Source organism: Anabrus simplex, chromosome 1 (assembly GCF_040414725.1).
Source record: "Anabrus simplex isolate iqAnaSimp1 chromosome 1, ASM4041472v1, whole genome shotgun sequence".
In the NCBI taxonomy this organism is placed as follows: Eukaryota; Metazoa; Arthropoda; class Insecta; order Orthoptera; family Tettigoniidae; genus Anabrus; species Anabrus simplex.
The window spans coordinates 718653333-718672329 of NC_090265.1; the positions used below are offsets into that span (position 1 = coordinate 718653333).

General features: G+C 37.6%; 1 protein-coding gene across 1 annotated transcript in view; it reads right to left on the bottom strand.

Moving 5' to 3' along the window:
* Positions 1–18997, bottom strand: part of LOC136856807 (fatty acid synthase) — a 242002-nt gene that overhangs the window by 120788 nt on the left and 102217 nt on the right. The window contains exons 13-15 of the mRNA XM_067134931.2: positions 5479–5623; positions 3779–3895; positions 3595–3703 (exon numbers count right to left, since the gene is read on the bottom strand). Of these exons, the coding sequence (XP_066991032.2) occupies positions 3595–3703; positions 3779–3895; positions 5479–5623 (371 nt within the window). The remainder of the gene's footprint in view (positions 1–3594; positions 3704–3778; positions 3896–5478; positions 5624–18997) is intronic.

Below are 18997 nucleotides of genomic sequence, written 5' to 3' on the forward strand. Positions count from 1 at the left end.
ATCTTGCTACCCTTCCTCACACCACATGCAAGGTTTTCAATGCATGGTGTGGAGTTACACAAATCTGTTAGCCGTGACGAATGATATTTAGAGTGTATTTCTTCTAACTGTTTTGGAATCAGTTGATAAGACATCAGGGGTTGTACAAATTGCTTTTTAAAATAATTCGTAGATTCAGTTGGCTAAAATGGAATAAAAATGTAATGTTTTGTCCACAAAGTGGGGGAGGGCAACTGCCCCCCTTGCCCCCAATCGCTGCTACTGGTCATGGATAGCCATCAATTGGAGGGGGGGGGGGGGAATATTAATTAATGAATCAGTAATTGATTGTATGAATGAATTGATGAAGTGACTTGAACATTATATTATGGATGACTGCCCGTGGTGTAGGGATAGTGTGCCTGCCTCTTACCCGGACGCCTTGGGTTTGATTCCCAGCCAGGTCAGGGATTTTGACCTGGATCTGAGGGCTGGTTTGAGGTCGACTCAGCTTACATGATTAGAATTGAGGAGCTATCTGACAGTGAGATAGCGACCCCGGTCTAGAAAGCCGCTAATAACGGCCAAGAGGATTCGTCGTGCTGACCACAGGACATCTCGTAATCTGAAGGCCTTCGGACTGAGGGGTGGTCACTTGGTAGGCAGAGGCCTTTCAAGGGCTCGACTGGCATGGGAGGGGGAAATGAATGAATGAATGAATGAATGAATGAATGGACTGGATTCTAAGTCCTTTCTCCCAGTCACGGATAACCAGATGTGACATTTTTGAGAGGTAAGATATGAAAGATGGGAAAGGACATATAAGAAATGTATTTATTGCATGGCTTTTAGTGGCAGGAGTGTCCAAGAACATGTTTGGCTTGCATGGTGCAGGTCTTTCTATTTGACGCCCATGGGCGATCAGCACATCTGGCAGTGAGATGATGATAACAAGGTAGGGTATATAACCTACTTCTGTCGAATAACACCAAGAGGTCTGCTCAAGGCTTAACATCACCATCTGACGGACGAATCAATATCAAGAGCGTTATATGCCTTAATCTGCCACCTGGGCATATCATTGATTAATTGATTGATTGATCGATTGATTGATTGACTGATTGATTGATTGACACACTGCACATGAACACTGTGGAATTTAACCCAAGCTTTTGGCACACAATTTGGCAATCACAAATTGTAGTATACCACCACCTTCAGTTCCTCAGATGATGTAACATCCAGTATTGCTCCGTTATAGGATACAAATGGTCAGGGGACCCTGGGTCTTTAGTATTTAACCTTTTCACTCTGGTGCAATGCTGTAACAGTCAGAAGAGAGCCTTGCCAGGTAGCAGGTGGACTACTCCAGCAGTCGTGAGGGAGTGATACTGCATGGCTGCTGAAGCAGTTGTGAGTTGTTTGGCTTTTCGATGCTTCACTACAGAGGACTACTGAACTTTGTGATATGTACTGGTTGTCTGTGAGTCTGTGATTAGTAGTAGAGTCACTAGATGTCAGAAGGAATCAGTTCAAAGGTAAGGGTCCAGTGAACTTCACGTTCGTCACTTGCCCCCTAGTTGCTGTTTTCTGCCAACTAAAGGTAGCTTCAAAGTGTTCTGGTATCATATTCTTTGATGTAGCAGAAGCTGTATACTGTGGAGGAAGGTCTTACCCTTGTATCAGGCAGTGACTCTGAAGAAGATGAAGATAATAATAATGTTATTGGCTTTATTTCCCAGTTCTTAGACGTGCCAGTAAATCTACTGACACGAGGCTGACGTATTTGAGCATGTTCAAATACCACCGGACTGAGCCAGGATCAAAGCTGTCAAGTTGCGGTCAGAAGGCCAGCGCCTCAACCGTCTGAGCCATCAGCCTGGCGGAGAAGATGAAAATGGGAATAATTTATCTCCGCCACTGCTGTGATCTGGAGTATGGGAAGCTTTTCATGAATAAAAAGGACTAATATGTACACAATGACATGTGACTGAATTGCCATCATCATCATCATCATCATCATCATCATCATCATCATCATCATCATCATCATCATCATCATCATCATCATCATCATCATATCATCATCTACTAAAGGCAATGCCTTGTTGCTCTAGCCACATCTGACGATCTTCTGCTACCCTCTTCATATTGCTATATGAACCACATACTAGTTCACCGACGGAGTTCCTGATGTACGACATCCTTGGTCATCCCCTGGGTCTCTTTCCCAGTTCTTTATCTTCAATGATGGTTTGGAGAAGAGAGTCATCTCACAGATCTTGTCCAAGGAACTTTATTTTCCTCTTCTTTATTGTATTTAATAAACATCAATCCTCCTTTACGTTTTTCTAGCGTTGTTTTTTTTTTTTTTTTTTGCTTTACGTCGCACCGGCACAGATATGTCTTATGGCGACGATTGGACAGAAAGGGGTTAGGAGTGGGAAGGAAACAGCCATGGCCTTAATTAAGGTACAGCCCCAGCATTTGCCTGGTGTGAAAATGGGAAACCACAGAAAACCATTTTCAGGGCAGCCGACAGTGGGATTCGAACCTACTATCTCCCGAATACTGGCCGCACTTAAGTGACTGCAGCTATCGAGCTCGGTTTTACATTTTTCAAAACAAGGTCATTTGTATTTTTATCCATTCAACTTGTTTTGTAATTCTTCTACAAAACCACATTTCTCCAACCTCAATTTTTGTTTCTTCCTGTTTCCCTAACGCCCAGGTTTTGCATCCATACAGTAGCACACCTCAAAAAAAAGAGAGATGATTTTCTGGTCTCCAAACTGAGTTGGTTGTTTAGCAATAAGTTTTTCTTATTTTAGAAGGCTTGGTTTGCTATGGTTTTCCTGATTTCTGAAAGGGATTTGTTATCAGAGGTAATTATACTTTGTATTACCCAAACAGGAGAGTTCTAATGACTTGTTCTATCAGTGTGTTATTTAATTTTAAGTGTTTTCTATCTGTAGGCATTTTTTCTACTATGATGAATTTTGTTTTCTTTATATTTATTTATAGTTTAAATTTTCCTAAGGATCTGTTTAATGTTCTTAGCATCTAATGCATATCCTTTTCAGAATGACTGAACTGTATACTTTTGAAAAAAGTTAGGCATCCTGTCATGTCTTAACAATGTAAACAAATGTGAATGAAAAAGCGCAATATATCCCGCAGAGTGGGCTGGGCTGAAATTTCAAAAATCAAGACTGATCTGCATTCATTTTTGCCAGTGGTGGTGGTGGTGGTGGTGATTTTTGTTTTAAGAGGAAGTACAACGAGGTAATCATCCTCATTTTGCCAGTAGTCTCTCATGATCAAATGCTTTAGACAGATCAATCATGATACAGTCCATTTGACCTCCTGAATCCAGGATATATGCTATATCTTGCTGGAATCCTACAAGTTGAGCTTCAGTAGAATAACCTTCCCTAAACCCAAACTGCCTTCCATCAAACCAGTTAATAATTTTACAAACATGTCTAATATAATCAAAAAGAATGCTTTCCCAAAGCTTTACATGCAATGCAGGATTTTGTACTAAAGGTCATGCTTCGCTCCTGTTTCACCAGAGTGAAAAGCTTAATGATAAGAACTAATATTAATGCTCACCACTAGGTGTCAGCACTGTAGCCTGGTGCAGACGGACGTTGTGGAAAATGACGGGGACATCAGTGTAGTCTCTAAACTTGCTAGCAGCAAGTGCTCTCCATGCCAGCACCTGGAACAGGATCAAGAGTCAGCTGAGAGCGTTACTAATGGTGAAGTAATGGAAGGAGTGACTCAACACACTTACCAGATAACCCGTCGCAGGAAAGAGAACTCGCTGATCTATAACATGACCAGAGTACCAGCTGTCTTCCTCCCGTGTTATGTCCACCACGTAATGGTGACTCACATGCTTCTGCCAGTCCTGCCAACATATTAATATCAGGTAAATAGTAGTTTATCAACAGTTTCAAGACAGGTTCTGAATATAACACCATTCCAGGTCTTATCTTCTAACTAAAAATATGAGAGCAGGGGAAACATCTGTACACTCATCTATAGGACCATGATAATCTGGCTTGCTCGAGGATCTACCAATGACAGATTATTAAACATGCAGGACTATCGTAGTCATTTTTAAAATCCTGGTTTAAACAAGAGGATATTGATAAAAACTACAGTTTTAATAAATGAAAGCAAATAATCATTATTTTATACATCGTTATGCCCTACTAAGGAGCACGGTTGAACTTGCTTAGCTGATGTGTTGGCCTTCTTATCCTCCTAAAATCTCTTCATCCTCTCGCTGAGCTTCTTCCTTCGTTCATCTGTCCAAGTTATAGCAGCTCTGGTATTTGGTTTGTCTTCAAAATGGTAATTGTCGATTTTGGTTCTGAATTTACATCTGACCTGTACAATGTCTTCTGAGATGTTGATTTCCTGGAGATCTGTTTCAATTTCACGAAGCCAGCTGTTCTTGGTTTTTAATGAAAGGGCCAGGTTGAGAATTCTTTTAGTTAGCCTCTTAGTGTTCATTCTGATAATGTGTCCATAAAATTTCAATTGTCTTTTCCAAAAAGTGTGAGAATTTATTTCAGAATGACAATATATGTCCTGGGATGATTTTTTCCTCCATATTCCATCTATACAAACTGGGCCAAAAAAATTTTTGTAAAATTTTCCTTTCTTGTTTCTCAATGTCTTTGGTTAAAGATCCGCCACCAATGATTATGGTTTCTAAATAATCATTATTTATTAAAACACAATGGAAGATATTACAGTACGAGGTGCCTTCAAGTTATAACACCTCTGATTTTTTTTTCTCAGGACTGGAAACAGATAGAAACATGTGGTTTGTTTTAAAATAAGCAGATACTCTTTGTCAATGTGTGACAGAGATGGCAGCACTGTAAGGCACAAAGAACCCTAGTGAGTTTGAGGACTGTTTTTGATACTTAAAATTGTTGTTGTTGTTATTGTTATTATTATTATTATTATTATTATTATTATTATTATTATTATTATTATTATTATTATTATTATTATTATTATGTGCATATGGACCCAATGGATCATGAAAGGCTCTAACGATTCTGCTTTCTGAGTTGCCAAACAGCTCTCGTCCTTTCTCCGTGGATCCTTTTTTCGTTCTTCTGTCCACTTTGCTCCAATCTTCTTTTTCACTTCGTTCTCTGGTTGCACTTTCCATCCATTAATATTTTTCCTATAGAGGTTTCTGTCTGCAGTGTCAGTTGAGTTCATCTGGGCTTTTTCCAGAACTTCCTTCACTTCCAGTACCCAAGGAATATTTTTTACGTGTTCTATGTAGGTGAGAATCTTGTGTGTCAGTCTACTTGCCGGCAGTCTGCGGACATGCCCATTAAATTTCAGACGTCTTTTGCGGATGCCTGCTGCAATGTTGGAAAACCTTCTCCACCTTTGCTAGGCTTGTTTTCATCAAAGGAGTTACTATAAGAGCTCAAGAGGAGGCAGGGAGATGCTACATACCTTGCCATAGAAGCGAGGAACCGTCCACTCCCGACTGTGATCCCATCTGATGAGTGGTGAGATCATGGGCGTTCCTGCTGGCACAGGGAACTGAGGAGCCGCGTACAAGTTACTGACTTTCAATGAGACCCCACTACAGTACAGTCTGAAAACAATAAAATACAACACATCATGAGACCTCCACTGAGATTCTACAACACTAAAGACTCAAACACTGTACACTTCAGTTACAGCTGAGGACATCGAAAAAAGTGAGACTAAAATTAATGGGGATAAAACCAAAATAATTATTAAGAAGAGATAAAACACTAGTCAAAGCACAAGCATAATTTATACCTAAATACTGTGCATAAATTATAATAAATGTAGGTAGTAATGAAAATAAATCAGTAGCTTCAAGAATTCAGAAAAAGGAATTTGCTTTTCAACATACAAATGAAATGGTGTATGGCTTTTAGTGATGGGAGTGTCCAGGGACATGTTTGGCTCACCAGGTGCAGGTCTTTTGATTTGACTCTCTTAGACGACCTGCACATCGTGATGAGGATGAAATGATGAAGACAACACATACACCAAAGCCCCCATGCCAGCGGAATTAACCAATGATGGTTAAAATTCCCGATCCTGCTGGGAATCAAACCCAGGACCTCTGTGACCAAAGGCCAGCACACTAACCATTTAGCCATGGAGCCAGACTCAACCCACAAGGAACAAGAAACTCTTGTTCTGGAAGAGTAAAACTTGCCATAAAACCTGTCATTACTTAACTGCGATGAAACCTGAAGCTCTTTATGCTTCAGAAATGCTCAATTTACATCATAAAATTAAAGGAACAATTAGAGACAGAAGAAAGGAAAATTACGAGCAAAATCTTAGGGTCAAGAATTAAAAATGGAATACATTACCCCAAACCCAACTCGGAAATATATTTTAAAATATCTAAACTTACTGATACAATGAGACTGTGACAAATTCAATTTATAAGCTATTTGGAAAGAATGAATAACAACAGACTTACTTACCAAATACACAGATTTTTACAAATCAGATGTATGATATGAAAATGGTATAAGAAAATTAGAATTACCAAATCTACAAGATAGAAATGTAACAAGGAAAACTGTTCACACACGGGGATTTGAGGAAGACGAGAAGAAACCAACATGATGTACTTGGTCGGAGGAACAGAAATTACAACAATCAATGAAAATGAAGTACTACTGGGCAAGGAGGAAAGCTGAATGAATGTTGATTCTGCAGCATCGTAAGTGACCCATTCGTGCAGAAGAAGAAAGGAGAAATGTGTGTAGTACATGGTTAAGACAGGGAGATGGTTAATTGCCATTAGTTTTCAACTGTGCCCTAGAACATGTCATGAGGAAATGGTACAAGGAAAGTGCTAAGAACACAAAAATTTGAACCAACAAAGATGAAATAAAGTTAAATTGCTTCAGATTCACAGACAACTCAGAGTTGCTGACTAACAACTTTCAAGAAGCCTGAGATAAAATTGTAAAAGAACTTAATTGTATAAAGTCCACCTGTTCGATACATGTTTGCCATTTAATAAATGGTCTGTCTAAAATGCTGCGTAGGACATGTTTCAACCTAGCCTAGAGGTCATCACCAGCTAAAATAACATAGATTTTCATTGCATTTGTTGATTGTATTTTATCTCAAGTTCTATATATATCACTGATTTTTGTATATGTCTTTCTTCTTTGTGTTATTTTAGCTGTTGTTGACCTCTAGGCTAGGTTGAAACATGTCCTATGTAGCTTTTTAGACAGACAATTTACAAAATAGCAAACTTGTATTGAACAGGTGGACTTTTAGAATTTTATATCAGATATTTAAAGTCAGTACAGAACTGGAATGAAGTTCATTACTTGTAATTCAAGAAGCCAGAAATCAAATAACAAGTCTACAAAATATAGCACAAAAAATAGGACCCCAGACTTCATTCGAAAAGACTGAGATAATGGTAGCAGGTCCCCTAGTAATAAAACACATAACAGAAAAAATAAAAACAGTAAAGTAAAAATAGTGAAACGGTTTAAACACCTAGGAGAAATCATAAAATCATAACATAGAACTTGGATGAGAAACCTGCAGGGCAAGAAAGAACTAATCAAATTATAAAATCTCAAAAATTAGCATGGTCTACATACAATAAAAAATGTCCAACGATCAAAATTAAATTAAAACATTATGTTACCAAAGTTCGAACAGAAAAGGACAAGTCATCGTCTTCATTTGGTTTTGTAAAATCTGTTCATTTTGTTTTGCCTTGAAAAATTGACTGAGTGTAATATTTAAAAATTATAGTTTTGGATGAGGACTAAAAGAAGAACAATTATTTTAGAATTTTATTTTGTGCTGTATAAATTATTATCATTATTAGGGAAAATTTTATTATTGCAAGTACATAGATTTTTGGGCAACCTGTAGTGCCACATGTCATTTTGGTAAGGAAATTTGTATGTTGCAATCGAAACATCTCGAACTTCCCTTGCAGAAATCTGGTGAATTGTAATTGGTCAAAATAACAACCTTTCTAATTGGTCAAAATAACAACCTTTGTAATTGGTCAATATAACAACCTTTGTAATTGGTGACTGTAGATGTCAGGTAAATGTGATTATACTATTGGTTACTTCATGATTGGACCATTTCCGGCCTCTGCCGTCTTCGTGTGTGCGAGGCATGTGTTCCGGGTCTTCGCCATCTGACCAACCTAGGCGAACAGGCACTCTCAGCGTCTGCCCCATTGGGGGTTGCTAGCCTCTCACGGTAAGCGCTATATTCTAGTGTTTGATTTAATTTAAATTCTTTCTGTGGCCTGTGTTAGAACAGTCATCGAGAGAGGACAGAGAAATTTATTTTGTGCTCTAAAAATTATTGTAGTATATATATTTTTTATTTAATTCCGGAAGCCTCAAGAGACTATTTTTTTTGCTAGTGGCTTTATGTCGCACCGACACAGATAGGTCTTAAGGCGACGAAGAAAAGACTTAAAGGACATTGAAATCTCAATCGTTGCTATATATATGTTTTCTTTATCTATCTAAATTTGGAAATGTGAAGAGAAAGAGACATCTGATATGTAGGGATTTTGTAATATTGTGTAATTGTGTTTTAGGATTGAAAGCAAATTGTATAAAGGTATGTTCATTTTGATACATAACTTGTGAGGCAACGTGCCTGGCATGTGTCGTTTTCCTGATGATAAAATAGTATAGCATAGCGAAAAGTTCTCAAACTTCTCCTGCAGAAATCTGGTGAATTGTGATTGGTCGGAATAACGACCTTTTTCATTGGTGAATATGGAGATCTGGAGAAATTCTGTGACCCTATTGGTTACTTCATGATCAGACATTTGCGGCCTCTGCCATCTTCGTGTGTGCGATGCGTGTGTTCTGGGTCTTCAACATCTGACCGACCTAGGCGAATTTTTTAAACTCTATTTAAAAGCCTTGTAATGTCAGTATTTCCTTCATTGTTGGCTACTATGACTTTTGTTTGTTTTAATTTGAATTTGTATTGCATTCCATCTTGTAAACCAGTAATATAGTTTATTGAGGGTGATTGTCGAGAGCCTACTTTTTGTGATACAATTCCTTTAGTTTTGCCAAATTGCCACCTTTTCAATACAATAAAATATGTTACAAACTTACATATTTATTATGATGTTTACATGGTACATGTTTCGCTCCTTTTCGTGAACATCATCAGCCAAACTATCATTAATCTAAGATTGTGTAAGATCATAAAATAATTTTTGGTTCAGGATTACTCCTATAAAACTAATTGACAATCTTATAACATATTAAAAGTCACACAACAATAAAATTATGTCTTAAGTTAACACTTTTTGTCTAAAATTTTCTTCAGTCCAAACATTTTATCGCCGAAACTCATCCGGTGAACATCTTTTAAAATTGTTTAGAAATAAGAATAAAATAAAAAATCTTTGAAATCTGGCTAGTTGTGTTGGTTCCCGTTGCTTAACTTGTATAATTGTCATTAAAACTTCATAACAGTATTGAATATTTTCTGCAGTTGATAATTGTCATTATGGTAGATAGACTTGTTCTCGATGCTGGAATAACATTTATAAAATGTATTGGTATTAATTTATATTGTCAATGGGGTAAAATTATTCGTGAACCAACTTGTTGATGAAACACTTTTTGATGTGATATTGGATTTAAAATGTTCTCGAACGTTCCAATGGCTCGTTGGTTGTGTTTCTGTATTGTGTTTCAAACCATAAACATATAATTTTTATCTTTCATTACAAATATACCAACGAGCCATTGGAACGTTCGAGAACATTTTAAATTCAATATCACATCAAAAAGTGTTTCATCAACAAGTTGGTTCACGAATAATTTTACCCCATTGACAATATAAATTAATACCAATACATTTTATAAATGTTATTCCAGCATCGAGAACAAGTCTATCGACCATAATGACAATTATCAACTGCAGAAAATATTCAATACTGTTATGAAGTTTTAATGACAATTATACAAGTTAAGCAACGGGAACCAACACAACTAACCAGATTTCAAAGTTTTTTATTTTATTCTTATTTTTAAACAATTTTAAAAGATGTTCACCGGATGAGTTTCGGCGATAAAATGTTTGGACTGAAGAAGATTTTAGACAAAAAGTGTTAACGTAAGACATAATTTTATTGTTGTGTGACTTTTAAAATGTTATAAGATTGTCAATTAGTTTTATAGGAGTAATCCTGAACCAAAAATTATTTTATGATCTTACACAATCTTAGATTAATGATAGTTTGGCTGATGATGCTCACGAAAAGGAACGAAACATGTGCCATGTAAACATCATAATAAATATGGAAGTTTGTAATATATTTTATTGTATAGAAAAGGTGGCAATTTGGCAAAACTAAAGGAATTGTATCACAAGTAGATCTTCAATACGGACAAGGAAAATGAAGTTTACAGCCTCCTTTTTACCGCAACAAGATACGATCTCATGGCCTAGTAGAGTTCCTTCCATGCTTCCACATCCTTCCGTAGTTGTTGTTTATTCCGATTTCAGTTCCGAAGTGATAGTGCCAAATGAAATTACGTGACAAAACCAGAATGCAACAAGAGCGGGTGAGAAGTCTAGTAAAATGATACTTGAAATTGTGAACTTGTTGACAATAAGCCTGTTTCTTTAACATGCAGACCAGTTTCTGAAATTTACTCCATAGTGAGGAGGGGGTTGGGAAATAATCCAAAAGAAATGGACGTAGTGAATGAATTTCTAACTTCACAGTTCTGGGATCAAGTTACTAAGGAAACCAATGCCTATGCCACTACATTTCTTGGTAATTTATCTGCTTCCCTTGAAACCAGTAATACTTACGAACAAAAAAATAGGTTTCCTGTTATTACAGACGAGCTAAAGGCACACTTTGTTCTGTGTATTCTTATGTATGTGATTAGTCAAATTTATATTAAAGTGACCAAAAAATAAATGGTACGTAAGGGAATACCTTTCACAAGTAATAGTAGGCCAAAGGGTTAATTTAAATTTCTGTGGTAATGTAAAATTTTGTTTTGCGTGTGGGAGTTTACTCTAAACACCTGCATTCACCATATTTGAGCAACAGTATGAATTAGCTGTTCAGCTAGTCTGCAACGTGTTGTTTTTACTGAAGCAATTCTCTTTTCAGGCAAAGTATTTTGTAATTAAATGTAACTTTCTTCCTTGAATAGCAAAATTGTACATCACATTAAGATTCTGTTTTCTTTTGAGTTTGCCTCCAGTTATTCTGTGTCAATTCTATGTTAAAGTTTTAATCTCCTATCATTCGAGGAATTGAATTTTTTGGGTCGTTCTGTTTTCTCTTAAACTCTTTTTAAAAGCCCTGTACCCTCAGTGTTTCTTAATTGACAGCTATTATGCCATTTGTTTGTTTTGTTTAATTTGATTTTGTATCATATTCCAACTTGTTAATCAGTAATATAATTAATCGAGGGTGATTGTCGAGAGCCTTTCGTTCCCCACAACGAGACACGATCTCATGGCCTAGTAGGGTTCCTTCCACCTTCCACATCCTTCCGTAGTTGACTTTTGTTAGACCTGTAAGTTAAAGTTTTCTTATCTCGAACATGGTCTTAATTTCGTCCTTTTTATTATTATTATTATTATTATTATTATTATTATTATTATTATTATTATTATTATTATTATTATTATTATTATTGTCAGCTGTTATTTTACCCCTAATGAGGCTATTTCTGACTTCCAGACAAAACTAGATGGGCTTGAAGATACTCTGCAAGGGATGACCATTACTAACCTAGTTGTTGCTGGTGATTTTAATGCTCAAGCAGTTGAATGGAACATGCCTCAAACAGATTCTAGAGGGAGACGTACAATGGAGATGGCCGCCAGATTGGGATTAATGGTTATCAACATTGGAAATGTGACAACCTTTCGGCGACGAGGATGTCAGGGAACTATACCAGACGTTACCTTCGCTTCTGAAAACATTGCGTCTAGGATAACTGAATGGCGAGTAATTGAAGAATATACTGGAAGCGATCACCAGTATATCACTTTTCGTGTACTTCAAGAGACTCCGCATCTAAGGATTACCACGCGCAAGCCAGAAAGATGGAACATAGCTACTATGGATAGAGAAATATTCCATGAAGTAATACTAAATGGAATGGACTCTATGCCAGATACATGTCACGGAGGCAATAGAAGCATAATTGCTAATAAATGCGTGGAACACACCATGAGACTCCTTCAGCAAGCATGTGACGCATCAATGACCAGAATAAAACAACGGAGAGGCAAGCGTCCAGCATATTGGTGGAATGAAGAAATTGCTGAGTTGAGGAAACAATGCCTGCGACTCAGACGAAGGACACAAAGAGCACGACATAACGATGAAGCTCTCTCAGTAGAGTATAAGACTATGAAGAAAAGACTGCGAAATACAATTAAAAAGAGTAAAGCCGACAAATGGTGGGAAATGTCTAAGGAAGTGGATGAAAATCCATGGGGATTAGGGTATAAAATCGTTATGAAGAAATTTGGGATGTTGTCAAGCCCTATCATGGATCCATGCACAATGGAAGAAATAGTACACACACTATTCCCTGATCATGCAGAGAGGATTGATGATGAGGCCGAGAAAGAACTAGTTAATGTACCACCTTTTACAACTGAAGAACTGATAACAGCAATTAATTCCCTTAGAAATAAGAAAGGCCCTGGACCAGATGGTATTCCAGCAGAAGTACTAAAGGTGGCAGTCGAATTATGTCCTCAACTGCTGTTGAAAATGTATAACCATTGTTTGAAAGCGGGAATTTTTAGCTTTCGTTGGAAGATAGCTAGACTGGTTCTGATCAGTAAAGGGAAAACTGGGGGTTACAGACCTCTATGTATGCTGGACACTGCCGGGAAAGGTTTAGAGAAGCTCCTACAACCGAGAATACTAGCAGCAGTCCGATTAGCTGGCGACCTATCCGACCAACAACATGGATTTCGCAGAGGTCACTCAATGCTAGATGCTGTGAAGGAAGTGGTGAAGACAGCAGAACGAGCTCAAATGGGTAATCATTACTCTAGAAAGCTGACGCTTCTTGTGACTCTAGATGTTAAAAATGCTTTCAACTCGGCAAGATGGAGTGATATTTTGGAAGCTCTAAAAGAAACTTTCAAGCTACCAGAATATCTCATGTATATACTGCGAGACTATTTGAAAGACCGTACATTATTATACGACACGGAAGATGGTCAGAGAACGAAACGGCTCACAGCTGGTGCAGCGCAAGGCTCAATTCTTGGACCACACCTTTGGAATATCATGTATGATGGTTTGTTACGGCTGGAGATGCCAGAAGATGTAAAACTTCTGGGTTATGCTGATGATGTGGCTGCTGTGATAGTAACTCGTAACCTAGAGCTGGCTCAATTTAAATTGAATCAGGTGATGCGACGTGTCAAAGAATGGATGATAAATCACAAGTTAGAACTCGCAGATCATAAAACGGAAATTATCATTCTGACGAGGAAAAGGATTAATGCTGTTGTACTGATGCAGATCGGGCAGATAGCCATCGAAACAACTAGGAGCACAAAATATCTTGGTGTAACACTTGATACTAAGCTTATATATTGGGACCACATCCAACGGGTAACAGATAAGGCAGCAAAAACCATGACTGCACTTAGTAGACTCATGGGAAATATTAAGGGGCCGAAATCTAGTAAAAGGCGGCTTCTCATGTCGACTGTTCAATCGATTCTGTTATACGGTTCGGAAATTTGGGCTGAATCGTTAAAAATTGCGAAATATCGGAAAAGAATTGTGGCTGTACAACGGAGAGCAGCTTTACGAATTGCTTGTGCATATCGTACAGTATCAGAACCTGCGATTCTAGTAGTAGCAGCAGTAGCTCCTATTGACTTGTTGGCCTTCGAAAGACAAGAAATCTGGCTCACACAAGAAGAGCTAGGAAGGAAAAGGGCAAAGACTTTGGCTCTTAGTCGCAGAATGCAACGATGGCAAACAAGATGGGAAGATGATTCTAGAGGGAAATGGACTAAAAGACTGATACCTTCTCTAGGCGTATGGGTTGGCTGAAATCATGGTGAGGTGAACTACTATCTCCCACAGTTCTTGACAGGTCATGGATACTTCCGAAAATTTCTTCATAGACTAGGGCTAGCAACTAGTCCGGCGTGCATATACTGCGGTGATATCGATGACGTATTACATACTTTCTTTGTGTGTGTTCATTGGCTGCCACAAAGAAGATGCTTAGAAGTTATGCAGGGAGAAATGACGCCAGAAGGGATCGTGTCAGTAATGCTACGAAGTCAAGAATCTTGGGATCAGGTGGCAGTTTACGTAGAAAACATTCTGCGTCAGAAGAAGAAGGACCTGGATGATTACGACAGACAGTAAAGCAGAAGAAGGAAGATGAAGCACAAGACGCATTAAGCACGACATCCGTCCTGAAGTAATGCGAGAGCGGTTTCCGGGGCGGAGATAAACGTCGTGGGAAAAGGGAGTGTGGTTTTTAGTGGGTAAGAATCTCCACACACTTGTTGAGTGCGGACCCTCACAAGCGTCTTATGAAAGATTTTCCACACTCCCTCGAGAAAAAAAAAAAATTATTATTATTATTGTTATTATTATTATATTATTATTATTATTATTATCATCATCATCATCATCATCATTATCATTATGTGTACGTGCTCAAGTGCTACAAATTACAAGTTGCTGGTTCAGCCACAGGTGACATACAGAAGCAAAACTCTTTTCTAAGTCAGTAAAAGAAACAGAATCGACAAAATCCTAAAAGTAGAGAGAAGAATAGCTAGAACATTCATAAATAAAAAATATCAAAAAGATGGACAACGGTGGATAGTACCAAATGAAGTGGTGTGCAGAGAACAGGAGCTCATCACAGATTCTATATGGAAGAAGAGGATCTTTTTCTTTTTGATTACATTTTGAGGACACCAGAAACCAGATCACCAAGAAAAATTATAGAGAAACTCTGGAATCTGAAGCAACAAATAGGATGGAATAAGGAAATTAGAAAGGATATGGAAGAACGAGAAATAACTCTGGAGGATTTGCAAAACAAAACAAGAAATGTATATAAACTGAAAAACGTAAAAATAGCACTTAAATAAAAAAATAGACAAACGACATACAATGAAAAGGGTATTTACAGAAGAGGAACAACAGAAAAGATGATAACGAATGAAAATCGACTGGGCAATTTTAAAAAACTTATAAAAAATTATAAAGAGAAAATTATTGAAATGGTCCAATGTGGCTGTAGGAGGAGGAGGAGGAGGATGATGATGATGATGATGATGATGATGATGATGATGATGATAATAATAATAGGAAGAAGAAGACGAAGAAGGAGGAGAAGAAGAAGAAGACAGGCAGCTAGAGAAAGTAAGCAACTTTTCTGGGTTGTGAAAAATAGGCTTCCAGAAATGTCTTATAGTTACTTGAGGTGGTCTCTAATGGCCCTAAACGTGAATAATAATAATAATAATAATAATAATAATAATAATAATAATAATAATAATAATAATAATAATAATAATAATAATAATAATAATAATAATAATAATAATAATAATAATAATAATAATGATAATGATAATGATAATAATGATGATGATGATAATAATAATAATAATAATAATAATAATAATAATAATAATAATAATAATAATAATAATAATAATAATAATAATAATAATAATAATAATAATCCTGGGAATCAACCTGGCAGGAGTCATTATGACTCTGGCAAATGGGAGTGAAACACATTGTTGCCAATCATCTGCAACATGAAAATATTGGATTCAGCAAGAGAATCCAACTAGCCTCTTTCATTCCAACTCCAGCACATAACCTGCAAGAGGTGCCCCTGCTAAGCCGAGCAACCCAGTGGAAGGTTGGGTACCAATCCCAGCGGGAAGTTGGTTTGGCGAACAGATCAGTGCTGGGGGCTTCAAGGCTTACAACCTTGACAGTTAACAAATTGTTACCTGCGGGTAACCACCCTAAACTTTTTTCTTAACTCTTGCAACATGGAGAAAACGACCAACGGAAAAACTACCCCAGGCGGTATAAAATCCAACCCCAGTTTTGATGGGGCAAGCAAGCCTTTGGATTCTGGGGAGCTTGCACATTCATGTGAGATGAAGAAACGTTTTAACTTCTTGGTGACCATCAACATCAACTCCCTCCTAGAGACAGGAAAACTAATACATTAGATGTTTTAACTGAATACAACATCCTAATAACAGCTGTACAAGAGACCAAATTCCTCGATCAAGAAGTGATAGAACCAGAAGGTTATCGGATCTACAAAGGGCGACCAGGTGAAAGAGTGAAGAAGAATGTGCCTCACTTGAGGACAGGCTTCATAGTCAGCAACAAAATGATCAACTCCATCATCTTCTTTCCATCTCCAAATGAAAGAACATCCACTACAGCTTTCAAAACTCTCAACAAAGCATACACAGTTGTTAACTTCCATGCACCTACTAATGACACCAACAGAAAAGATATTGAAAATGTGGAAACCTTTTGGAGTGTACTCGAAGAGACAATGGATCTCAAATCAGCACATAACTATTTTTTAATGGGGGACTTTGATGCCCACACTGTCAAAGAAAGAAAATTCAAGAACAGAGTCGGAGATTATCCAGCCCACAAGAGAACCAACAGGAATGGAGAAAGGCTGATTGACCTGTGCAGAAATTGTAACCTCCCCTTGGGGTTACAAGTTACAGAAATAATAAAGAGAAAATATTTGCTACCGTTGTGCATTTACCAAATATGTACACTTCACGAGGCATATCAACATGTACGAAATTAAATTATAAACACTTTAACCACAGAAACTAAAACGAACAGGATAACCAACATGACGGCTATGAAAGGATAACAGGGAAGCGGCTGGGAACCATATCCAGGGAGTGGAAGGTATTGGTAATACTGAAGAAGTGAAGTCAATGTAATCCTAAACTTTACTTAACAATTTCGATGCAAATTCAAATATAAAACAATAACAAATACACCATTAAAATTTGACGACATTATTACAGCTGTTATTACAGTATACCACGAGGTTAGATATAAGTTATGTAATTTTTCACCGGAACACTGCACATGATGTTCCACTGTTTGTGGCGATACTTTTAAAAACCAAAGCAGTTTGAAAGAAGTAAGAGAAAGGTAAATTTACATTAAAGTGAAGATGTACATGTAAGGAAATAACGTTTAAAATATAATCATGGAGCAGAGCACCTTCAGTGGGTAGCCCCCTCAAAAACACTTCTGAGAAAGGGTACCTGACCTAAAGGGGAATACTCCACGATGAAGCAGAAAGAACGAGACAGTCCCGAGGAGAATTTACATTTAGTGGTTACATCGAACGGCATATAAAATTTAATTTACCAGAACAACAAAACGACGGTAGCTAAAGGAAACATGGGTACGCTCGGCAAAGAAAATTAAACAAAACACTACATTTGAAACTGAATACCAGAAAAGTGAAAAATAATAAAGTGCTTACCGGATGGCGGGGCCAAGAAGACCCATATCTTAGGAGGTGACCGTTCCCTTCACTGGTCAAACAGAAAAGACGCCTTCGCAGAGCCAAGCTCTAGCGACAACGCTTCTCTCCGGAAATTAGGAAATCTTACAAATGGCCAATGAGCGTCCGATCTTTTTCTTCACCTAGCAATCACATTTACTTTTATTTTCTCCAATAGGAGCACAGGAAAAATAGTGCTGACAAGGAACATTTGTGAATCCACAAGAAATTTTGAAATAAATGCAACTTTACGAAACCGGAAATCTCCCACGCCGATGTGGCGCATGTGGTACAGTATGCACCAGAATTACCATGACGATTAAATAATTTTAAAATCATATTAACATCAAACAAATTAAACAATTCCAAAATTCACATACCGAGGTGAGACAAAAGGGAAAACAAATGAATAAATACATTACATATATACAATTTCATCGCCATTTTCCGAGTCCAAATAATGGAATCCCAATAATCACAACAGAAATTACAACTTAGTCCTAAAATCTACAGCTTTCAAATGCCTTCCTAGGAAAGCCATGATTTGGAGATGCCCTAACCCAATACTTGGGGAATTCCAACTGGACCATGTAGCCATCAGTAGAAGGAACAGAGAAGAAGAGCTGAATGTCAAAGTATTCAGAAGTGCAAACATTGATTCAGACCACTATCTTTCTTTCATCAAAACCAATTTCATCCCTCCTAAAAGAAGCAGAGAAAACCACTGCATCAAGTCGCAAATTCCAAGGTTCAATCCAGCCAAGCTGAAAGATAACAATAACTTCACCGAGACCCTGGCTAAAAACGACGATAGAAAGGATTGGCCCCAACTAGAGAAGACACTAATAGATGCAGCGACAACCACCATCCCAGCGGTCAGAAAGAACAAACATCCATGGTGAACAACTATTTGTGACAAAGCAATAGAAGAGAGAAAGCAAGCATGACTGAAATGGAACCGTAACAAAAGTCTGGATAACCATAAAAACTTCTTAGAAGCTAGGAAAACTGCTACTAAAATTATCAGAAACACCAAGTGGCAGTACAATAAAGATATCATTGGCCAAGCAGAGAGGGATTTTCAAAGAAACAACACTAGAGACTTCTACCAAACTTTTAAATCTCAAATAACACCCTACTCAGACCCTACACTTCACCTTTGGGGAGCTGACAGAAAGCTGAAACTGAACAATGAAGAGTGCACCACAGTTCTAGAAGAGTATTTCAACAACCTTCTAAATTCAAACGAACCCAAGGAGAAACTGCATTTCAAACCTCAGAATATTAATAAGCCGGACTCTCGTCCCACAACAAAGGAGGAGATCCAGAAAGCCATTTCAGAATTGAAATCTAACAAAGCAGCAGGCGAGGATGGAATCATA